We start from the raw sequence: 25,766 nt of genomic DNA on the forward strand, positions 1-25,766 counted from the left end.
CATAGCACTGGAGCGAGTGGTAATGTCAGGTGTGTCTTTCCATGCAGTGAAAGCCCTGAATGGTGGTGCATTATTACAGCTTTCAAATTTCAAGGCATTAACTTTACAAACCAGCTCATTAAAAAGGAAAAGGCGGTCATCACCTTTGCTTGCGAATCTGATACAATTAGGAAATGCAACTAAGCAATTTCGGAATTGAGATAATTGCTTTTAGAGACTTTATATTAAATAAAGTTTATTATTATGAGGTATAATGAAATATAAGAGGAGCAAACACTGTCATCAGCCATGTACGTTGAAGCATACAGTACTTACACTGTCAGTCATAAAGCCTAGTTGATATTGTTGTGTTCTTGTCCTTCTTCATGGCTATGGTCATTACTCTGAAGAAATGTCAAGGCAGAGTAAGTGTTCATAATAACACTCGGTATTGCTTAGCTTAATCTTGGCTACATTTCATCTTTATTGATTAGCGATGAATACAAAAGAAAGATCTAATCACTGCTCAGCTCATGTGTCCTCAGATTGCTGCCTTTGAAAAGTGATTCCAGAATTCCCTCCAGAAGCCCAGAACACTCCTCCACCCAGCTCCCATCAGGCCCAATATCCACAGATTACTTTTTTGCAGGAGAGAAAGCATTGATTTGATAGAAATTAAATCAAAATCCTACATTAAAAGGGCATCATGTAAAATTAAAGCCATTTTTGTTTTCTACACACTATTATGTAGTAGCTTTATTATTATTGTAGCGATAGTATTGTTGTAATTTTTCACTAAAGAATGTATGGCTTCCTAGCAAATTCACGGTGACAGGCACACTTTTCTGTTGTATGAAGGCTTTAAAATGCTGTTCCTGAGCTGAAATGCTGTTCCTTAGTGCAGTTACATAAGGATCTGTTTGTTTTTCTTCATGATGTGACGAGAAATGGATTGTGAGTAATCAAATGGCATAGCACTGATCACATAGCCCACTGCACAAATAGCCCATTATATGATGGATTAATGAAGACACAGAAATGGCTCTAGACCAAATAAACCAATTTAGAAACCAAATCATTGTAATGTTTAGTCTAATAACCTGAAGTATTTTACTGTTTTGCTTTGTTGAAAAAAAAAAAAGAGAACTGAGCTAAGCTAAGAACTCGTTAACGCATCTGAGTTTCTGACAGCTTGTCCCTCTTTGTCAGCTCTAGTGATATACTGTATATCATATGGGAACAAGAATGTGCAGTGGGTTTGACCTCACACTGGGACAGTGGGACAGTGGCTACTGACCATTGAATCCTTTCGGCTGGGGTTTGAAGAGGGAAGATTCCAGCAAAACCAATGGCATCAGCTGACACAGAGCTGGCAATGTTTTTAAACTTGGTGCAGCAAATGCCTGCTTTTATGAAATGGTATGAGGGTTCTTTGTGTGAAAGAGGATTCAGGTTCATAGACTTTGTTTGTCACGTGCTTAGTGAGTGAGGTAGTTATGTTCTTTGTCAGTAACCATCTAAAGGCTTTTATATATAATTAGTGAAAAGCTGCATTTCTTTTAGTATCCTTATAGTGACAAATACTTAACATATTTTAAGAGGCATAGAAAACATCAAATTTTGAGTTGTGGGTATGAAAAATTACAAAAGCAAAAGTACAAATTGAAAACTGTTTGCCCTTTTCTGAATGTTTCCCTCAGTTTTCAGCTTTAACACGTAGTTTCTGAAATTATGTAGAACATTTTGAATTCAAAAAAGGAAGTCTAATGAATGTGAATCTGAGGATGGTAAAGATGGTAAATTAATTGTAATTTTTTGGGTGAAGTGCAGGAGGTTTTATATTGGAGGTTCCGATGTCCATGAAATGGACATTCCTTCTCTTGTAAATGAGAGAGATAAAAATGCTAATTTACCACACTCAAGCTGTATCCTGTTTGGGTAGCTGAATCCTTTTACAGAACACAGCATAATTGGCCTATTTGAATTTAAAAGGCTTTGTTTTTAGATGGGCAAAAAACATGTCACAAGCAGGAGGAAATGATGGTTTAACAGTTCTGTCTCAGGAAAACTCTTGTTGTTCTCATGCCAGCTTATTTGACAGCAGCACCTCAGAGCCTTGATAACAGTGGGTAACTAAAGAGAACACTGGCTTCAGCACCTCTGCAGTGCAAAGGTGAAGCTCACATCTACTCTGTCTTCCAAGTTCTGCCTTTTAAACAAATCCACAACAAGGGCCTGTAAAACAACTTTGTACTGGGAAAGTTGTGGATAAAATGTGAAAACGCCACATAAATTACGGTACTTGTCGATTTTAAGATATAGAGGCACAAAGTGAATTCAATTCAATTTCAGATAAACTTTAATTGTCATTATACTTACACAGGTGCATAGTATAGTGAAAAGTGTTTCTCGTTAGTCTCTCGGGTGCAGTATATACTGTAAATAGAACAGCAGACAAGATAATAGACAGTAATACAATAACAAAAACAGTGCAAACAACAGCCATCCCACTTTTTGGCGTGGCATGCAGCTCAGCTCTTAGAAAGTGCCAATCCTTTGGCACTGCAAATGCAGCACTTCAGTACAGTATATGTTGTGGATTCGTTTTACATACTGTACCATTATAATGTGCACATGCCGAAATGACGTTCATTCCCTTTGACAATGAGTGGAAGACAAATTTCACTGTGAGAAAGAAAAAAAATGTAAAGCATTACTTGATGGCTCGAGTCTGTATGTGTCTTTATACACCATCCTTTCCTGACCTTCGTACGTTCTTACATCAGGTAGGTATGTCTGTATTCTTATATAACCTTGAAGCACCAAAATATCTCTCTCAGGTGTTATCTCACTTTTTGGCCTGGCATGCAGCTCTGCTCTTAGAAAGTGTCAATCCTTTGGCACTGCAAATGCAGCACTTCAGTATAAATTGAAACCTACTGCCTGTTCTTGGATATTACGATACTTTATCACTGTCCTAAAAGCAGTTGTATTCTATTAAAGCATAAATTCTACCAAAACATTCAGGTTGGAATTATGTGCTTTAAAAAGTACCCATGCATTCATATTTTCACATTTTATCGTTGGTAAGTTAGGATGGAGTAATGTGGAATATGCAGTATATGAGCTAAATTATTAAAAGACATTCTTGTAAGACAATTACATATTGAGAGACCATTTACACAAATGACAGCATTTTGAGTGAGCACTTGAATAAACATATATACCTCTTATCTTTTTATATATATATAAATTATTGAGATAATTCATTTACAGGATGTGTGTGCCCCAAAAATGTTAGATTATAAATCATAATCTGCTGGAGTTCGGCATCGAGAAAGTGGTTTGCACCTTTGTAACTCAGTTTGAATTATGAAAAGTTGCTTGATTATAGTAGAACCAGTGTAAAAAAAAAAAAGAGTTACTGGAGCATTTTGCAAATGAATAGTTGAATTATATATATACACATACATAAATGAATTATTGTCGGAAAAATGTTCAGATGAGCCTTGGGTATAATTCCATTTTCCTGCCTGAGGTGATGCCTTCGGTGGTCAGTACCTTAGTAACAATTCCACTGCTGCCACTCTTCTTAATTTGATTTGACTGCTTGATGTCAGAACACGGAAACAGCAGTCACCTTATGTTACACTGAGAAAACAAACTTGGTAGAGATTCTTATACTTGAAAGGGAAGTCAGTCCCTTCTCATCATCCATCAGCATGCAGTGCTTTGGTTGTGAGTCCCCTTGGCGGCCCCTGCTGTTTCGGAGACAGGTGACTGCTGCGTTTCTGTGCAGATCTGCACACTTGATGCCTCGAGCAGTTGGACTCGTGCAGCTGCTGAACCGCACACAGTATGCACCTCCCAGAAACTGAGCTGTGTGCACAGGCATAATCAATGTACATGCCCATCAATCTTAAGCAGTGATGGCCAACAATCCATAAGGCTGTACAGCAAAAATGCCCACGCCACCCGTCGACAGTAAGAAGGATAATTTCAGCACAATGGAGAACTGCATAAGGTTGTACTTTCCACTGATAGCAAAAATGCCCACACCATCCGCTGACAATGAGAAGGATATTTTCAGCTCAATCTGGAACTGCAGACTTAGCCTTGTTGGCTGTCCTCAACAGTTGGGCTTACAGTATCATTACAAGGTTTTTAAATTCCTTGAACAAAAAAGATTTTACGCTATAAACAGCCTGAAGCAAAAAGATCCCCCCCCCCTCCATACAGGGCCTGTTGTGTGTTTTTTGCAGTGAGAACAAGATGTCTGGGAGGAGACTGGATTTGGGGTGAAAGAGCAGTATAATTTTAAAGACTCTTGTATCTTAGAGTTTAAACATTGTGAAAGGTGCAATATGCATTACTGCAAACACGCAGAAGCAGTTCAGTGGTGTGGAAAATAGTATAAGGCAGATATTAGGATCCCCAATGGCTCATCCAGAAAACACTCTCAATTTTAATGTAGAGTAGTCAGCAGCAAGAGTTTGCTCTGTCCAGTTCCAGGAATATCCAGATACCAGAAGTAGTGGCTGCCTGCATGCATCTGCCGTGTTTTAGGGTTGGAGGCTAGGTTTGTCCTGGTGTCCTTAGGTAAAAGGGTCAGAGAAGAGTAACAGGTATTATGTTGGTCAAGATGGGGAGAGGGTTAAGGTTATGTGTGGAGATGTGTGTGGAGTCCTGATGAACTTTCGTCAATGTGAGCGGGGAGTGTTGAGTAAGCATTGATTATGGGCTCGTCTCACTGTGTTTGTATGTATGGCTTGCCTTTCTTGCTTAGCCTTGTGAAAAATGAACAAGCCAAAACAATATAAAATGGAGAGTGGGAGTTGTTATAACCTGTGTACCGTATTAGTGGCCTTGTGTAGCAATGTGTGCATAATTTTTAGATGACCTCATCTCACACCCTCTCCCTTCTCCTGCTGGCTGAATTGATGGCTATTGCTCATCTGAGGCCCTGGAATGATAGACCCTTAAGATTGATTTCCCAGTTTCCCTGTAAGGAGATTGCCTCCCTGGGTCAAGGCAGGGATGCACAAGCAAGTCATCAGCTCCTTTGAGGATTCATTATTAAATTTAGGAGCTGTCATAACTCGTGATGTTCAATGTGAAAATCACACCAAGAGGACTCTGTGGACCGGCAGTGGTGATCAGAAATCAATAGCTGAATGATGACCTTGTTTCACGACCTAATGTGTAATTGACCGCTGTTTTTAAAGTAGCTCTGAAAGCCACAGGCTTTTTCAGTGATTAAGGTTTGTAAATCAAATTAAAAGCGTAATTGCCCAGGTTCGTTCTGTAGTATTTCGGCATATTTCATCCCAACAGCGAATGTCAAAGACTAAATTGTCAGGGATCCCAGGTGGCGTCGTAGGCTAACACAGTGGCCCTTTGGGTCTGGGTTTCAAATGTCAGAGGAAATGAAGATCTGGAAACAAAGCAGGAATAGTGTGCATTATGATAAAACACTTTGATCTCTATTCCTGCTAGATGATGAACACGTAGTGAGGACTCTAAGACATGAAAAGAAGTAAAAAAACTAATAAATAAGTAACCAGCTATTTTTTCCCTTTCTCTGCCTGCCCTTTGTGTACAGTCCGTTGTTACAGGTTTCTGTGCAGTTCCACGCTGATATGCAGAAGCATGTGAAACAGAGCCTGTTTAAAGCGGCATAATTTGATGGGTATACTTTTATACACATTTATCACCACTAGCATGAAGGTGCATTGCAGAATGTTTTACGATGCTCTAATGCTGCAGCAGCCTGCAGCCAGGGGCACTAATCTTTTCAGGACATTGACAGCTGTTGGGCTGCTAGAAAATGCTAGAGCATCAGATGTCAAGATAAGGCTGTGGTCATAATTAAAAAGTATTTTTCATATACAATGAAGACATTTTTTCTTGTTTTGTTTTTCTACCAACTATCCCATAGAGGAAAGGCACAAAGTTTTAAATACTGCACAAATGTACTGTAAATGCTAACTGAACATGTGCAAGTTTTAATGCAGAAATGTTCAAATATATTTACAGTTCTCTAAACCATTCAATTAGTACAGCTCTTAGAGAGTTTTATTTTTTTAGTTCTCTCGTTAAATGTGTTTTTACTTTATAAACAACATATGATTTTTTCATAGCAGTAGGCTGACAGACCAATTTAGGAAAATGTTTAAAATAACACCATAAACACTTTAGTCAGTGTTTAAGTGGGGTACTACCATCTGTCTAAGATTAATTAATTCAGATAAAGTGAGGCATGATACTAACTAATTTGGCTCATTTGCAGCATATACAAATACACACATTAAATTGCTTCTTCATTATGGTAATGTACAGCACTGGTAATGTCACAGCGACGAAACTCTGAATGTGAACTATGATTCTATTGGCTGTACCTCCACACACACAGTTTGAAACACAAAATAAGATTATCTAATGCCCACAGCTACAAAAAAAGAACTTTTATACATGCTTTCAAAGTTAAAAAGTTTCTATATCCTAAAACCTTCCTAGATAAATCTAAATGGGTTTTTAGGGTAATAAATCTTTTTCAGCTACTCCTTGAACTTCACAGTATTGGGTGTAATTGAAAAATCTTGGCTCTGTGCAGTTCTTACCTGGAAAACAGACAATAATTGGTATCAGTGCAGGGTACAGACTCGCTCTCCTTTCTGTAACATCTGGATAATTATTTTCCATCTGTTTTGTATGGAGATGATGGTGGGACACTTTTTGCTGACACCATGAAATTCTCTTGTGGCTCCTGAAAGAAGTCTCAATCCATTTGGGATTTCCCATGATGATTAACTCTAACAGGACTGGAATTCCCTATTTCCTTTTCGCTGTGCAACAGCAGACCCCCTAGTCCCTTTTTATGGGCCACAGCAGACCCCCTAGTCCCACTTACTGTACATTACAGAAGAATATTTTAAAATGCAGTAAATATTAAATGTGATTCCTTTCCACCTTCTATCATGAGACTGATGGCAACATTGGCTATTTTCTTGTTTCTAGCAACCTACACGTTTTTTCTTTGAGGCTAATATCGGTCAGCCTCACAGTCAGTTTAATCACTGCATGCCATCACCGTGAGTTTGTGTGATGGAGTTGCAGAGTTGCACAGTCAGCAAGCAAGAGCTTCGCTAAAAGCACCACGCTGGTGCCGGAATCAGACAGTTGAAAAGAATGAAAGAATAAAAAAACGGGTTCCAGCTAATGTTTTTCAGATAGACGAACACAGGTTCTACATTTATGCAGGTGTACTGTAGTTGGCGTAATTAAAAAATAATAAACGCTAAGTGAGGCATTGCTGTATAAAAAAGATATTGCTGCTCTGGAATCCATCCAGGGCTAAAAGGGATGTCCTACCGTGCTAAAAGAGCTGAACCTTTTTAGTCACGAACATAGAAGACTATGAGTGAACCTGATCCAAGTCTTCAAAATCCTCTCAAGGAATTGACAGAATCAGCCCGGTGGACTGATAATAAATCTTCATAATAAATGATGAAACACGAGCCAGAAGACACAAGTGGTCCGTTACTACTGTACATTGACATGAATTTAAAACCACAGATGGGTGGAAACACTTCTTTATACAAAGGGTAACCTTTCAATGTTCCTAGCTGTGAAGCCAGAAGCAAAGAGCCATGAAGAGTATTACAGTATTGCTAACCATTACGCCTCTGTATGTTCCCAATAATTATTAATGAAATAGAACAACTTAATTTCAACATTGACAACATACAGTATGCAGATGAATTCTTCAGTTAAGATTTTCAGAGATTTTTCTCCAAACAGAAGTATCAATAGTCTACATCTCTGAAAGACCACAGCAGGCCAGATCTGACATGAACCAATTATCTTACTAAACTGAACATAACGTCCATTTGTTCCAGATATGTAAAAATTTATCTTTAATGTACATGAGATCTAATATTAAGAAGGTGCACTTTCCCAAGTATAATGTAAAAATTCAAATTATTTTAAAGTGAATGTTAAATTAGCAGTGATGTCTGTCACAGAAGAAATTAGGATGTAAAACAAATTAACACAAGGTGTTAAGTTTGACATCGAGGTTAAGAAACGATTATGCTTGGGTGAATGTCTGCATGGGCTTTCATTGTAAGATAAATTCTTTACCATTTTGGAAAGAAGGAATAAAACTTGCTTGCGTCTGGAGTAACGAAGCATGCCTTTCACAGCGGATCGTTGAGCTTGTTTCTGCCAGCTTGGTTTCGTGACTACATTCGTCAACATTACTCCCCGAGCCCATTTTGACATTAAAATTAATAACGCTGGATATTAAAGAAAACAAAACATGGCTGTTAGTAATGCTTTGGAAAGTGCTTAATCTACAAAGCGTACTGACACGTAAGCACAAAGAAAGCAGTTCTGCGATGAAAAATAGCTGCAGAGTAGGCTGTTTATTTAAGGGGATGCATAGTGGTTGCAGAGTCACAATTGCCCCATGATGTGGTCCTTTCCTCTGGTGAGCTCTATAATTTCATGTTGACTAAATGGTATAGATTTGAAACTGACATGAAGATGGCTGTTGTCTGAAGATACAGTATGAAAGGGAAAAAAGTAGATCTCCCATAAAATTAACTTGCCTCAAACTGGCTCAGCCAACACCTGGACATCGGAACCCTGAAATCATACATAAGCTCAAAATAAAAAAAATCTGTTCTTGTTGCTTCAGCCAATTATGTGGATTGTTTTGTAGTTCTTAGGCTTGAACAAGACTGTCTGTGTTATGAGCAGGTAGATTTTCTCATCCATTCCTTCTCTTAAGGTCTACGTGGCATAATGAAATCAATCAGTTGCTTTGGAAATACCGAACTGAATCCAGATCTCTGACTTTTGACTGTGTCTCTGAACAGTATGCCTCTTCAGAACCAGGGCTGGACACTCCTGATTTACAGAATAGGATGTAGTAAATCAGTTTGTGTTTATTGCAAAGCTCATGTCTGGTGGATTAAAATTATTAACAATAAAGAGTCCTACTTCACAAAATAGTAATGTGACCTATAGCTGGCTATTTCCTTATAAGCCTATAAAATCAGGCATTTCTGATACAGGCTGTGTTCAAATATCAGATTCTTTAATCTCTCAGTGGCTCGCCAGTGGAAAATAGCTGGCACCTTACAGCCAATCTTGGACTCTGGCTGATGTTTTCACTCTCTCTGAACACCAGTGGTTGTGAGGTCCACTTGTGTGCTGTTTCTTCTACTTGACCAGTAGTGCATAGTACCAGCTGTCTGATTTATTTTTGTGTAGCATCCAACAGTCTCTTTGTAAAGCACTGGAAAGAAATAAAAACAGGAAAACTTCTGTTTGAGTCTCTTGCTTGCCAAGTTTGCTCTCATGATGTGCAAAAATCTTTTAGTCACAGTTAGTGAAGCAATAACTTCTTTTTTCATTCCTCTAACTTGAAATGCACAACAGAGCAGAAAAGTCAGTGGAAAGTAGAAGGAAATAACTGAACCTAAATGAAGCAGGGTGCCTGTGGCGCAGTGCTTATTAGAATTTTTTTTATCAATTTTAAATACTTAAAATATTCCCATTCTGCTGCTCAGTCACTGTGCAGCCTGATATTTATTTAAACACCTCTGACGACTGACTGAAATGACTTGAATGACTCAAAGCTGTTAGCTGTCATAACAGTAACTCATTCACACTTGGGAAAGAGAAAACAAGATTTGTAAGGCTCCGAGTTAAATATTAATCAAACTGTGAATGTAGTCTTTTATTCTGGAGTCATATAATTATTTATATATATGCACACACTTGTAGTCTTGATGTCCTTGGAAAAAAGTTTAGTCTTTACAAGACCCTTAATAACACTATTCTGTTATCCATCTCCTAGCCTAGAACATTTTGAAAGCCTTTTATTCACAGATAGATTGCAGTAAATATACTCTTTCCCGGTGTGTTCACCCCTAACATTACTCCTTTTGGTTTGATTTATCTTCCTGTAAGACAACAGTGCGTGGAAGCATTTAAGAAGTTACAGGTCAGTAAGAATACTCCCAGTATTAGCTACTTCATGAAAAAAAAACACTTTGCAAATGAAATTAATACCATTTTAAGGGACATTGGGTTCAAGATGGAATTGCACATCCAGCATATTACAGACCTATCCATCTGGGTGTGTTTTGCTACTCAAATAAACTATGAGGGATACATTTTTCTTCGCCAGTACTCGTATTAATTATAATTAGATTTATAAGAGTGCTGACCAGGTTTTAAAGAAATCCAATTTCTGTGCTGATTGATTATGATTGCTATATGGTACTTTACGGTATAAACCGCAAAACCTCTGCAGTTGAGAGAAAGAATATCGAATGATGATAAACACCTTGACTTTGTTCAATCCATCCTTACCTTTAAGGTTTCACAAAATCTGTTTTTAGTAGGAAACCTGAAGTGTAGCTTATTCCCAAAACAACTTGAAACAACTTAGCTTGGTGTTTTTTGTGGTAGAAGTCATGAACCTGTGATTGAGTGTTTCTGTGTTGAAAACAGTGCATGCATCTTTTTTTCTGTCATTTTGTCTCTTATGTCATTCTTATGTCTCTTTTTAAAGTCATTCCTTTGACTTCATCAGGGTTTTATGACAACATGTAAGGAGCTAATTGAACTTTAGCGGACATTCACTCGAACTGTGTTTTTCTTTTCCAGTCCCCGCAAATATTTACAACATTTCCGAAGACATCCTTGTCAATGAGGGAGAGAATGTGTCACTGAGGTGTTTAGCCAATGGCAGACCAGAGCCAATTGTCAGCTGGAGGCTTCTTAATCCATCAGGTAAGAATATTGCTGGCATTGCTGCTTAACACTCTGTGGGAACATTTTCAGAGTGGCTAAAGTTTTTGTTGGGCGTCTAAACTAAGCTTTTTTTAGACAGACTTGTTAGAATCCAGATTTTTAACAGTCACTCTTGTGAGTGCATATCTCGGGCCATGGAAATATGTTGATTGAGATGACATAAGTCTAAAACTAGACTACCAGAAATGAATTCCCTCTCTCCCCTTTTGGACAAAGAGTCGGTCAGTGCAGCTGACAGCTTTGAGGCTAACAATGTCACAACAACATGTCTGTGAAAGGCTAAATTTATAGTTTGTGTGTGACTAAGAAGTTCTTCACTGTTTTCTGACATAGAGTATGTGGAGGTCTATAGCGTATAGAAAATAATAAGACCGAATTTGTGAAAAAAATTTTTTGGCACCATACTAGTCAGGAATTATCTTGGTGAGATGTTTGATGATTTCATCTACTGGTCCACCTCGAAATGTCAATGACTCTGGTGCCGGATATTTGTGTTAGTTTTGCCTTTTATAATTATTCTGTGTGCATTTTGTATGAAGCCATTTCTAGCAATAAATTCAACGCTGTATCTTGGAGAAACTGTGAAGAACTGGTCCTGATTTAATGACCCAGATGTTGGTTGCACTGCCTTTTGACATATTTCAGACTTTGGGGAAATGCTAGACTCCTATACAAACCTCTCAACATTTGAGTTACGTCTTTATGTATGTGATATTTTTGTCACTTTTGGATCAAGCTAGTGCTTTGATCAAGCTGGTCAAACAACAGGCATATGAATTCAGTCACTGTTCAGCTGCTCACTCAGCTGTAGATTTCTTTCTTTTGTTCTAAACATTTAAAATGTTTGTGTGCAAGACTAATGTTTGTGCCCTTTAGTTTGTGGCGTCTTGTGTTTGTTCTGCTGATGTACAGTAGCACTACTACTGTGAGTTTATGAAGTAGTCCTTTGATTTTCCTGTGGGGGGTATCATAATCATAATGAAGTGATGAACAGAGGGACGTTCCTTCTTTAACAGTAATAAGCATATTGTTTTGTTTCAAGTGATTCATGTGCTACAGAACGTGAGAAGAAGAAGGAGCTCAGCTGTTTCTTGCCTGTTTTATACTGTTGTTGTTTTAAAGGTCTCAGATCTCATCATTTGTTGGGAATCAAATGCTCAAATCCTGGCTTGCAGCATTAAAACCTCTCTCTATTATTTTGTTGTTTCCCTGGAGCCGTGAGATTGCTTTTCGGGTTCCAGTGTTCAGATGCGTTACGCTACTCATGGCAGGGTTTAGCCATACAAGTCATTTTTTATTAAAATTACTTTTAGCTTCTGCAGATGGGGCTGGCTGGTGCTTAGCAAGGGATAATGAAGTGCATTTGATGGTAAAGCTCCGGATCTAGTTAAACTCTGGACATGCTTGCCATGTAATTTGCATTCATTATCAATCAATCCATCGATATTTCCATTTTTATACTGCCCATACGGACAAGAGTGCCCTAAATTAGGTCTTCTGAGCGGTTCATGGAATGCTTTTCCTGACCTGGGAGCGGAATTGCAGAATTCTGTAGAGCTGACAGGTTTGAGAGGGGATCAGCGAGTCTGCAGCAGTCGTTCAGCACTTGAGCCCAGGAGGAGTCTCAGTCCAGAGAAGACAATTAGATCAGCTAGCTAGGGGCATACAGTACCAGTCCTTGGAAAGACCTGATAGTGAGCTTAAAATAAAAAAAAACTTTTCTTTTTTCTTTCTTCTTTCTTTTTTGCACTCAGGTCCCAAAGGGGCAATCACCCCAGAGCAAATTCGCTCTTCTTTCTGTGCTGCACCACCGTCAGCACATAATTTGCATGCTAGGTAACAGGATTGGGTCAGCTGAAAATAAAATGGTAAAGAGTTGATAACTTAAAAATTCCTCCAGAGAGCTGTTTTATTTGATTTAATCTTGTAATTACAGTGGGCTATACCTCATTGTGAGTCCTGAAGCACTAAGTTCCCCCCTGCATTTGAGAGTTGCATGATGCAGGAAATCTCAGGCCAGATAGAAGACACCAACAAAAACAGCAAGCAGGTAGACTTGGGTTACATAACCTGATTAGTAGCATGGCTCACAGATAAGACACCCCTCACCCCGATGAACATTAGTGTGTGTAATGTTAAAAGATCATTTTTTAAAGTGATTTAACATGATACAGTCTAGAAAGGAAATCAAAGGGCAATAGTCAAGATGGTATTATTTCAGCAACTGACTAAAGAAGCCATGGCTCCACTCTGGCTGTTGTTAGAATTTGTTAAAACCCACAATTACTTTGAAAAGATAGCAGATGCTGCCCAGTATAGAAAAGAGAGATACAGAGGCAAAAGCTTGAAGCCAAGAAGGTGCAACCAATCAGACCAACCAAGAGATACTCAGGCTAGTTTTGAAATGAGCTAAATTGCAAATCATTTGACCTGAAAAGATTAGCTCCACATTAAAGACTTATCTACGTGCTGTTTTTTTCTTTTTTGTTTTTCAAAGTTGTCTAATGACAGACACTGTTTTCAGAAAATCCCTTTTTCTGAAAGGTTCTGAAATAAACTCTTTATTTCTTTATCACTTGAATTTTAGTCTCCAAAAAATGTTTGAAATGTGCAAACTGCTTTGTCAGTAGCCATTGAAGTACCACTACTTCTGTCTGCCAAGAATTTAGGCTTTAACTTTTCTGAAAACAGAATTTTGAAAAGCATGCAGATTAGCTACTGAAAACTTAATTTACATTTATAGAGATACAGGGTTTTTTAATGTTAATATTAGTCATTAGGAATAACTGTATTTCTTTAAGAGTTAAGTCAACCTCCTATGTACTAAAGAAACAACCACACTACACACCTTTTGGCTCCTTAACTGGAGCTTTTACAAACCATGTGAAATGGCATGTGGTCTTTTTGATAAGGAGGCTCTACAGTAAGCAGGAAGATCTGAACTCAAGCCTCCCAGCTTATTATAAAATGCTACCTAGTTTCATTTCAGTGGATTTTATCAAAAAACTCCTGAATGGATTCTCAGGCTTGACAGTTTGGAGAAAGAAAGAAGAAAGGCAGATTTTAAGAGGTTTAGAAATCATTTGGTCCTTTGAAATAACTGATTGTCCCAGAACAACCAAGGCCCTGTCTAATCTGAGTGCTCATCGTAGCTGTTCTCCGTTGTACTCCAAAGGAAAGGTATTGATAAGTGATGTAATGATGAGTTATGTGCATCTATATATTTTTTAGAATGTACCTGTTTTGATGCTCAAACTTGTGCTGCCAGAAATCAATACTGAATGGAGAAACGCTATCTGTACAAAGACAAGTCTGTCAGTTTATTTTTTTTTTCTCCAGTGTTGGCTCACACTGGGGTGTGCTGTGTTTCCTCTTTGATGTTGTACGCATTGCTCATATTGTCCTGATTTTAGGAGCTGATGGGGTATCACAAACCGAACATGCTTTTTTACATTTTTTTATGAGCAGAGAACCACTCAGCTATCCATGAGAGGTAAAAAAATCAAACTTGAATTAGCCCACTAAATGCCATAAAGCCTTTAGTTCCTTGCCAGCTGAAGCAGTAGATGTTAGAATTGGATTTTGGTCTTACCCGATTCTAAGACTAAGCACCCTGTTTGCTTATGCTTTATGCATATTTGTGTAGAACACTAAATCATTGAAGTTTTCAGCTTCATCCCGTTAACATTTTTTTTAAATAACATGGACACAGACAAATTTTCTAAAAATATTGAGGGTATAATTGTTTATACCTTCTTTATGGAGAAAAATTGTCATTAATTTGCTGTGTCTCTGCATTGAGTCAGGTGTCGGTGATTAATAATTTATTAAATTATTTTTTAGAAGTGGATCACTATGAAAACCTTGCAGCTTTGATAGCATCAGTAGCCGCAGACATTCAATTTTGAATATGATAGCCCTCCAGGTGTTGCATGTGGATCCTGTTTGTGGTTCTGCAGATGGTGGTAACTCAGCACATCCTGTCTCCTGCATTTGGCAAGATACCTGTGCTTGATGTCTTGTAAGGTGGAAAGACTGATGCATAGGCAGCCGCCACTTGGTCCATGACAGAGGACTGGAATCCAATGTTATGGGGTCCATGAGGACTTCAAAGCCTTTTCTCCATCTTCATTGTTACTGTGTTGCTCCTCACATCTCTGCAGAAATAAAACTGTGATTTGCCATTATTCTGTATACTCCACCACTGAGGTCTTCATTAGATCGCACTTTGTCTGGCACCTCCCACTTGACCTCCTTGACATGGGTGACCCCATCTGGATCATTTATGCCAGATCTCTTGGGATCTCGGGTGCTGACAAGGTGGAAATCCGTGGAAGAGAGAAGCACATCCCACCTGCACTCTGATTAGGTGATGAAAAACACACAGGGAATGGGTTCTGGAGCACACTGAGGTTTGGTGGATAATTGCTTTACTTGATGGAGGCAAAGGTGGCTTCACTTCTCTGAAATCACCAGCAGATATTTAGTTTAAAGACACTGTCCAAAGCAAAACTTCAGTTCCTGTAGTATAACATCTTCTTGCATTCCTACGGAACATTCTGACAGCATTTTGTATATCTTTCAAGAAAAGAACAAAGCTCAGAGAATTCCCTCTGTTGTTCTGTTTATTTTTCTATTTAGAAATTGTGTTAATGTTGGATGTGTGGGCTTCAAAGCAAAAAGGGACTCACACTAGGAACTGTCATGTGTCTTTTAGCTGGTGGGTTTTGTGTTGCCTCTGTATGTGAAAGCCTTTCCTTTACTGTAGAACAAAAGCATCTTTTTCATTTCCTGCCTATTGCTTTTTTTTAATAATGCATTTATGCCATTGACATTTGCATTCCTGTTATGACATTCATCTGAACAGAAGAAATAGGTCTGTTATTGTTTTCAGTAATGTAGAACCAAATAGCTGCTAAAGTTTAATGAGCAAGCTAGTGAAATACATATACCCTTCAGATGGAAACTGAAGCAAAGCCCAAAAAAGGCACAGTGAAAAAAATGATGAACATGATAAGTAACATTTACCGACATTTCATTGGCATTTTGTATTATCTTCGAGTGCGAATGTACATTAGATTGCTGTCATATCCTCATGGGCGCATTACAAAACAGACTTCTCCACACAGGGAATGGAATGTTCGAATACAGTCTGGTAGCATTAACTCCTCATAAAGTGTCATTTCTGGGATTATTAAGTTTCGAACTCATTTTGCTGCTCAGTTGTAAAACTCACGCAGTTTATGTTTTCATGGTTGCTTTCATCTCATTTAAAATAATTGGATTTACCTGGATTTAAAAATAAGTCCTGTGTTATTTGTCTCCGGTGAATAGCTTTCTTAGATATTTTTTTATTGGGCACATATTAGTGTGTCACGGTGCTCTTTTATCACAGCCGGTGCCCAGTCTTAAATATACTGTGTACACGAGATTGAAAAGTCATTGTTATTTTTGGTTTATATTTCTAAGGTTCTGTAGTATCTGATGATGACAAAACACGGGCATTATCCTGTTGTCAGTTTACAGCATTTGCAAATGTTATTTTTGGATATTTTTGACAAGATAATTTTCACAAATAATTTTTATCACTAAACATTTATTACTCCCTGAAATTGTTAAAATGTCTGCTGTTAATATGTGCTGATGCACTTAAAATCTTTTGTCCTTTCATTAATTTTACGATACAGCCATTGCAGATAAGGCATAGTGCCCTCGTGTGGTAGGTTTTGACTCTACTGCAGTTGCAGTAAATACATTTTTCAACTGCTGTGTTGTGGGATGCTATCTTGCTCTTAATTTGTTTCCATGGTCCAGTGATACAGTATACAGTGTATACAGTGAAAGCAAGTATACAGTATATCTTCCTGCTTTATAAAAACTTTATTTTTTCATTCATTTTAAAAAGAGTAGTCAATACTAAAAATAAATAAATTCTATAATGTATGTAACATGCATACTGTATATTCAATATGGAATATGTACACACTTCCTGACCAGAAGTAGGGGCAAACAATTTATATTATATCAACTTTTTATAAGCCAAAGGTATTTCTAATCTAAAAATGCAAGAAATATGTGGTTTGGGTCTATATGTGAAGTTTACAATAGTACAGAAAAATAAAATGAGAGTTGATGGGACATCTCAACAAATAGTAGAAACCTGTGCTTGTATTTATGCTGTACTTGCCTATAATTTTGTTATTTGTTATAAATGGAAAATACAAGGTAAATGTTAAAGAAAAAATGAGCATGCATAAGATGAGATAAATATTGTCTGTTTCTTAAATACAGTGAACATATAAATTGCCTCTGATTTATCAAGGAATGTATAGACAATATCTGCCAGGTGCCACAGATACTGAAGACAACAGAGAATGGATGAAATAGTAAAAGCATGCACTTCTTTCAACATGAAAGGCTCAAATGTGGCAACCATAACAGTTATTCTGGTTACTATATTACAAAAAATAAACTGCTGATCTGGAATCAGTGGAATGAAGAGAAGAACAACTATATACAGTTTTTGTTCTACAGACAAAAATAGTATTTTCACTCTTGAACAGAGAAGACAGTAAAGAGACCTGATTCAAGTATTCGAAATCAAGGCATTTACAAAGCCTTCAGAATCAACAGTGAAACACAACCAAGGGATACAAATGGTAACTACAGGGAAGTGCATTGAAAACTGAGAATAGGAGACACTTCTGTACGTAAAGAGTTGTGGGAGTCTGGATTAAGCATCCCAGTCCTGCTGTTACAGCTGATACCCTGGCTTCATTCAAGAACGGCTGGACGTGATCCTGGGATCGATTAGCTGCTAGCAATCAGGCTAGCAAGCTGGGACAAATGGCCTCCTCTCATTTGTAAACATTCATGTGTTCTAATGTTACAACTGATCTGAGAGGATTCAGCTGAAGCACCCTTTGAAAGAAAGAAAAATGAATCCATCAATTTATCAGTACTGCAGTCTTTCTGAAAAGCAGCTTATGTATAAATGCGACCCTTTCTTTTTAAAATCGAGCACAGAATCAGAAAAAGAATAAACAAAAGGGAACTTGGACGGCGTAGAAATGTGCAAATCTGCAGAGCTCCTGATGCTCTGAGCACCCCACAGCTTCTGGCTCAGTGCTTGTTTGCAGCGTGTGAACTGGTGAGCTGCAGCCTCATCTGTGTGACCACAAATGCGTGTAACTCCCTGCAATTTATCATGTCATCCCTCTGTTCTGCAGGGAGGGTAAACTTCTGCTGTGCAAACCTACCCAGGGCATAAACATTAGGAAAAGCACACAACAGGGGGCTGGGGTTGCTGAAATCAGCCTCCTAAAGATGAAGTCTCTGGGGTGGCTGGAGAAGCAAGACTTCAGAGAATAAACTGACGAAACAGGAAGAGTGTTTGTCATTTCCACTAGGATAGAAGCCAGTGTGTTTTATTTTGTTGAGGTTAGTTTCTCCAGGGTGTTGATCCTTAAGAGCAAAGGAGGATATGAGCCTCATTAGAAACTTACGGGAGAAATTAGTGTGTAATTCATCTTTATTAGCAGTTCCCATTGGTTGCAGATTGAGACAAGACTCATGAATCTTGCACGAAAAAGCTATGGTTTGGACCCAGAGAAAACTCCTTGGCAGGAGGTTGTGTTTTTCCTTCCTGTGGACAGATTTTTAGTTTTGTTTCTTTTTTTTTCTTTTAGTGCTTGTAAATGTATCAGGCTCTGTTAGCGTATGATGTATAAATCTCTGTAATGCCATTGCCACCAAAAGGGCATTTCTTCTTTTGCAATGAGCTTTTTGTAGTGCTAAACAATTAAAATTAGACAATATGTTGAATGTTTTCCGATTATTAGTGGGTTTCAGCTGCACAGGTTTTAGTTATCAGAGTTGATTTACCAAAATGCACCTGTGTCTTAATTCGTAAATTCATTTTGAGGGTTTTCAGGAATTGAGGACAAGGTCTGCCCTGGATGGAAATAAAATATGCCCAATACTTTGCTCACCGTGGGGTGAAGTAATATCACTTTACTATATTATAACTATACACTTTACTATATGGCAGTTATTGTACTTTAATTTCAAAATCAAATTACCTTCCTTGTAATTGTCTGATTGATAATAATTCATCAAACCCGTTAATATAAATAATAACATGTGTTATAAGATAAAGGATGGCATTCACAGCTTGAATCCCATAGTAATCTAGAGAGTATTTTGATATTTTCAAAAATGCATTTCAGTATTTCTGACATATGAGAACCTCTGGGATGAGATACCTCATATATAATAGATACTTGTATGATTGGATGAGGTGTCAATCACAGTGTGAACTAAATGTTTCTTGCTAACAAATAGGATACATTACTATTTTGTTCTTAGTAATGGTATGATTCAAGATGCTGTACAAAGCCTAATTAGGGATACGCTCTTTCTTTTTGCTCTACATCTTATTAATATTGAGAAAATTAGTCTTTCAATATGGAGACAAGCCTGGTCGACATCCAGGATTCTCGCAGTTGATACCATAATCCATCTGCCTACTTGCTGTGGAAGAAACTGTATGAGATTCTTGGTGGCAGTGCAGTTAGTTACATTATCTTCAGCTTCTGTTTACTTTGGATATTGTCTAGTTCTAGTTACTTGTAAACTCTTCTAAAATGTGACAATGGAAGACCAGAGTACAATGTTTGCATAGAACTGTGCAATGCACGTGATGTAAGAAATGTACTTTTTGATAATGCTGCAGCAAAATCTGCTTGTGAGGGCATGCAGTGTTTTTCTGGAAGGTTCAGAGCAGATACAATTGCATCTTGTGCCTGAGCAAAATTAAAGAACCATTTAGAGAAAGCCCCACTTATCTAAACCTTTTCTCATTCCTGTTTTTTGAGTTCAGCTGTTCTTTGTAATATAGGAATGAGGGCAGGAATAGAGGAATGATGAAAGTGCTATAAAGGTCCATATAATCTACAGATTGTACAGTTACTGTACTTCCAGCGCACAATCACTTGTGTTAATATAATAAAAACTTTTTTCTGCTTTCCTTGAAATTTATTTCGTATCCTTAAGAGCTTGACAATAGGAAATGGCTGAATTTTTAGAGCTTTGGTACTGTTGGAAATGAGAAAATCTTTTCATTTCAGGATTTTGTAATAGTGTATTTCAATAGTGTATTTTAAAGTTAAAAGCATTCTAGCTAAAGTGGATATCTAAGGACATCTCTTGTTCTTCATATTTCAATGTCAAACTTTTAAGAATGTTGTGTAGCTGAAAGAGAGCTGTTATGTACTGCTATTGAACAGTATATATGTTTCACGGTAAGGTTGGTGAATACCTCTTTATGGAGTATATTGAACTATACTGTACTTCCTCGTCATTTGCTCTGAGAAGGAAGCAGATGGCATTTTTCTTGCTTGAAAAACATCTCTGCCCTGCAGCTCACTGCTGTGTTCTGGTACCAGACTTCAGAACTTCCTGGGGCTTGAAAGAGCTTTATTTTTGATTGTTCCACTTGTATTCCCTTCTTTCCTTTACACATAAAGCAAAACTTAAGTTGACATTTAAATGGTGTAACAATAGAATTACAGAATTTAATAAAAAATGTCTAATATATTCAAATAACCTTCAGTGCAATTGCTGCACAGTTGGTGTTTAGTCAGTGCCTCACGCAGGGCCTACACAGAGCCATTGTATTGTATGGCTCCCCTACACTGCTGATGGGGAAAATAAAGTCCAAGTGAGGAGATATAGATAGGGTTTTGCAGAGTTTTCCCACTGAGCTTAAAGGCTTGTTTGGGAACATGATTAAGGAGTCCTTGTCTTGGTTTGTTGAAATGCCTTCATTTTGTCTGAAGTCCCAATTTTTCAGACCAGTTAGTAAATCTCGGAGACAAAATTAATTCATTGACGGCATAGAAAAAGGTTACAAATTTTGAATAAGGCACAAAATCATGAACCTTGTGAAAGTACTGTAAGTCGCCGTGTTGTTGCAAACTCGCTTTCAAGTTCGAACTGCGACGTGAAGAGGCCCTTTCTGCTCACTAGTCACTGTAATGACTCATGTAGCGTGATACAATGCAAATACCTGGAAATTTTTTCTATTTTGTGATGGAAATTGGGGGATTTAGAAGTTACTCTGTTTAATTTACTTTTATCGCAGTACAAAATACACAGTAATACACTCATCGATGTTGATTCTTTCTAACCACAAAAAATAAAAATAGTGTTGTATTTCACCTTTACAATATTTTGTCTTCTTTGCTGTAAATAATCAGGGTAGAGAAAAAAGAGAGCCCTGAGAGTTCTGGTTTTAAAGGCCTTTATTGCATTGCATTTGGATTCTGCCATTAAGCTACAGTTTATGCCAGAGATGCAGGGCAAATGCAGTGCCGTACTTTGACCTGACAGTTCTATTTCCTGCAGTGGGTTAAAGTTTTCATTTAGGCTAACAACCACTTCAAGAGCCTCCCTATGACTCCCTAGTACTGAGCACAAGCTGGCATGTCATAATTGGGAGAGAGAATTTTCTTTTTAGTCTGCAATTTACCCCCAGCTATCAATGAAAGAACTGTGATTAAATCTGTTACTTTGTCAATCAGCATGTTCATTCACAGGTTTTTTTCCTGTTTATCGCCTCAGGTAAAAGGGTTGAGGACAAGCAATAGAGAATACCTTCAAATTTTTTAACAATAACTTTAATTTGGAGGTTCTGAATACACAAGCTTTCTGGATTCTGTCAGCAGTGCATTGCTGTTCTACTCCATTTTTTCCTGAACCACTTGGTAATTAACCACCTTAATTACGAAAAATACAGTATGGTTTCCAGAAATAAATACATTAAATTAAAGTATAATTGAAATATGAAACCTTGAAGAAGAATTATGCATGTTTATATTTATTACAATTTTGAAGGAACAATAATAGATTCTCATAATTATTTTTGCCTGTGTGCTTTTAGACATGGCTATAAAAATGGACAGTGCACTGGCAACACGTAATGTGAAATCAATGTCTACATCTCATTTGGGATACTGAACTGAACAAACAAACCAAAGTTGTATCCACTGAGGACCAATAGGGAAAATCAATTCAAGATATCTTAGAAAAAACATTTATTTAATTGCTGTATACAACAGACTAGACTATAAAAAAGGAGAATTAATTTTAATTGGTATTTGTTTCTAAATATACCATATTGCCAGATAATACAGTATGTCTAATGTTATATACTGAGAATAAAAATCCAAAGTTATAGCTGCAAAAAACAAATCATAATTATAATTTCATATAGCAGGTGTTCTGACATTTTATTGAACAGACGTGACCTACAGTTGGTAGTTTTGCTCAACATCAGGATTGATTAGCAGGAACTCTACTAGGAAAACTGCAGGCTAGTAGCATACATGGCCACCATTTGTAGCCGTACATGAGTAACACCTGTTTTTCACCAGGTTACAGATGTAGTCTATTCCTCGGGCCTGTCTGCTGGTCTTTCACCACTGGTCCCATCGTAGATGCCACATGGCAGCCCAGCTCACTGGGACTCAAGACTGGTGTGGCGCATTCTCATTACATTCTTATGGTGTCAGGGATTCACTGTCACATAAGCAGCATGAGAACATGTGACAGAATGTTGGCACATCAGGATGTGGTCCCAGGACTAAGTCACTGTAACACAGAGCTTCGAGGGCACTATCAGTCACAACTAGACACTCCTGACCAGGCCATCATCACTGTACAGCACTGTACAGTACTGTACAGCACTGTACAGCACTGTACAGCACTTGGAATTCCCCATTTGATCTTTAGAAGATGACTCGTCTTCACCCATATTGTGACCCATCATGGAAGGGCTATATTTGACTGTAATTATTTGCTTACACTTATATAGCGCTTTTCTGGACACTCCACTCAAAGTGCTTTACAGGTAATGGGGACTCCCCTCCACCACCACCAGTGTGCAGACCCACCTGGATGATGCTACAGCAGCCATAGTGCGCCAGAACGCTCCCCACACATCAGCTCTCAGTGGGGAGGAGAGCAGAGTAATGAAGCCAATTCATAGATGGGGATTATTAGGAGGCCATGATTGGTAAGGGCCAATGGGAAATTTGGCAAGGACGCCGGGGTTACACCCATACTCTTTTCGAGAAACGGTGTAATGTCGTTGTCTTGGCAGATTAACTATTACTACCCAGCATGGTCACAGGCGACCACGGGCTGAGTCAATATTTACTTAAGACGCGTGTTTCATGGCATCTTGTTTCATCAACAAAATCACAAAACCTTTACAGAAAACCTTTTTATCAATCGAAAAGGGACAACCGGAGCTTCACAAAACCATTTTCAGAACCGAAAAACACCAAGGTAACCAATCAAAAAATGATTGTGCACTTCGATATCGCCAGCAACCACGGGCTAAGTTTATAATTACTTTTGAATCCTGCATCATATTTCAACGTTTTTCACCAACACAACCACAAAACATTTACAGAAAACCTGTTATCAGTTGAAAAAGGACAACCGGAGTTTTACAAAACCATTTTCAGAACAGGAAAACACCAAGGCAATCAATCACAAGGACACTTTTTATCTGATGATGCACTTCAGCAAACTTCCAAAGTGCATCGATAAGGTAATCAATAAGCCAGCAAAACATGACCGTAAAAACAAAAACTTATTCGGGAGTACGATATATATCCTCAAAAGGCTATATTAACCCACTTCCAGACCTGGAGGAAACTGAAAGTTATTGGCTTTGGAATAGAAATTTGAAGCTGGATCGCCTGAAAATAAGGTGATCTGATTGGTGAAAAACACTGTCATTCATTGTACTTTCAGCCATTCAGAGCCCTTAGGGAGTGAGACTTCCTCTGGAAGCCTCTGGCTGCATTCCACCTGCAATCTAGCTGTCAGTCATTGACTCAGAAGGGGTAGTCAATCAGATTGTTATCAGTGGTCCTTTTTTCACACCAGAATGCAAGTCTAAGCTTTTTTTTTCCAATGCCTAACATCAGAAAAAGGCTATTTAGTGGTGTCTAAAGGCTTTGTATAGCAATTGCAATTTTATTGTTATTGCTTTCTGTAACTTTTATGATTTTGGGGGGGGGGGGGGTACGAAAAATTTCATTCTTCACAAAACATTATGTAGAATTTTTTCAAATTTGTCCCAGATTTTTGTCCAAGCTAGTAGACACCTAAGACAAGACCTGCAAGCATTTTGAGCTACCTGACCTGATGGTGAAAAGGCATTATCTTGTCCTTTTTGTGTCTTTCATTCTTGTTCTCTTACCAGACCTGAGATTCGACAGGTTAAATCTCTTCATCACCTGTGCCCAATCAACACTCTCACTAATGAGGTGATATAATGCTTATGCAACAGTAAACTGTATCACAGTCAATTCAGAATGATAAAATATTTAAAAGTATGCTAGGAATAATGCCAAAATCCATTTGCTGTCAAATGTGAAAACTTTCTCTTCCGTACATAGCGTAAGAACCATCCCCTCGCTCAAGGCAAATTACCATTAGAATTTAAGAGGCACAAGCTCATCAGACTAGACAGAGTTTTATGCTTTCTGAGGGATTGCATTCCAGAGGGATGCTGATTGATTTAATTTAGATAAAGGCATACAATGCATATTAAGTTATTTTGTCTGTCAAATGGTTTATCGAACTTGCTTTATGACTTTTTCATGGATGGAAAAGGGGACCTGACTAGTAGGTTTTTGAAAGCTCACTGTGGAAAATCAGATTGTTGCTGCTAGAGATTCTAGTAGTCAGGGTAAGGATGTAAGACAGGTTGCAAACAAGAGGGGACAATATAACCCATTTGGTAGTTAGTAGCAAACTGCAGCCATTTCTTGAAATCAGTCAAGCTGTTGGCTTGTAGGCTGTTCGAGACTCCCACAACCCTTAAATGGTTAGATGGTGGTATCCCTCCTGCTCAGCTACAAAGTGCAGTGTGGTAACGGGGCGAAGTGTAATGTTAATCGAGATTCTATCTAGGCAGTGCACGTTTTGCCAGAGCAAAATTAGTGTTGACGTTTGATGTTAGCCTCAAATCGAGGAACAGGCTATAAAATCTGGGCTACCTGAAGCTCTCTCCCCTCAAATGGGCAGTAGTCGACCCCACACAGTTTTCTCCATTGGATGTTGCCCGTGTTCTCCACTGGCTGCTATATTATGATTGGCTGAAATATACTGTAGCAGCCCCAGATCAGGAGCATGTGAGGTGAAAGTTGCCTCACTGCGGGTGCCTGTCTCTCCAAAGCACTGTGGACACATCATATTGCGATTCATCGCAGTGAGGTGCTGTGCTCTTCGTGTTGCTCAGGTCATATATGTGTAAATCTGCCTTTACAGCAAGAAAAAAAATCAAAACATGAATCGATTTTCCAGAAGCAGTTTAAATTAAAATATAAAATACATCCCTTTTCTGTAAGTTTGCATCAAATGAGTTTTATTACGGAAGCAGATTGACAACCAGTAACATCAAACTGCTGTCTAAGCCAAGAAGTGATAAGGATGTATGTGGGCTTGAAAGTCTAATGCATCTCGACCGCTATTTGGCATTAATTTAATAGCACCACATTTGCTTAAAATGAGAGAAGTGGAAGCATAATTGTCTCAATTATAATCTGCTATTATTCCAAGCCAAAATTATTTTTTCATTGGCAAAGAGCATGTGTTAATGCCCAGTAATTATATATTTGTCAGCATGCGTTAATGTCCAATAATTGCATGTTTGTCATGTTAATTTTCACCTTACCAGGGTCTTGCATTAGAGTTCACCAGCTATAAATATGCTTGTCGAGAGGCATTGACTAGGGTTTCCCATCAAGAGCAATCACAAGTAAACAACAACATAACCATGAATTTAAATGGATGTTACCAAAGCCATTAGGTTGCTTCAGGCACACTTATGCCGCAGGCTATAATGTATGCAATAAGCTTCCTGCCAAACCCTATTT

At 38.1% G+C, this 25,766-nt stretch overlaps 1 protein-coding gene across 4 annotated transcripts in view; it reads left to right on the forward strand.

Moving 5' to 3' along the window:
• lsamp (limbic system associated membrane protein) overlaps window positions 1-25,766 on the forward strand; it is a 628,278-nt gene that overhangs the window by 545,512 nt on the left and 57,000 nt on the right. For all 4 annotated transcript variants that reach the window (XM_088638498.1, XM_088638501.1, XM_088638497.1 and 1 more), the window contains one exon: window positions 10,663-10,788. In XM_088638498.1, the coding sequence (XP_088494624.1) occupies window positions 10,663-10,788 (126 nt within the window). The remainder of the gene's footprint in view (window positions 1-10,662; window positions 10,789-25,766) is intronic.

This window comes from Lepisosteus platostomus, chromosome 7 (genome assembly GCF_059453375.1).
Source record: "Lepisosteus platostomus isolate fLepPlt1 chromosome 7, fLepPlt1.hap1, whole genome shotgun sequence".
NCBI lineage: Eukaryota > Metazoa > Chordata > Actinopteri > Semionotiformes > Lepisosteidae > Lepisosteus > Lepisosteus platostomus.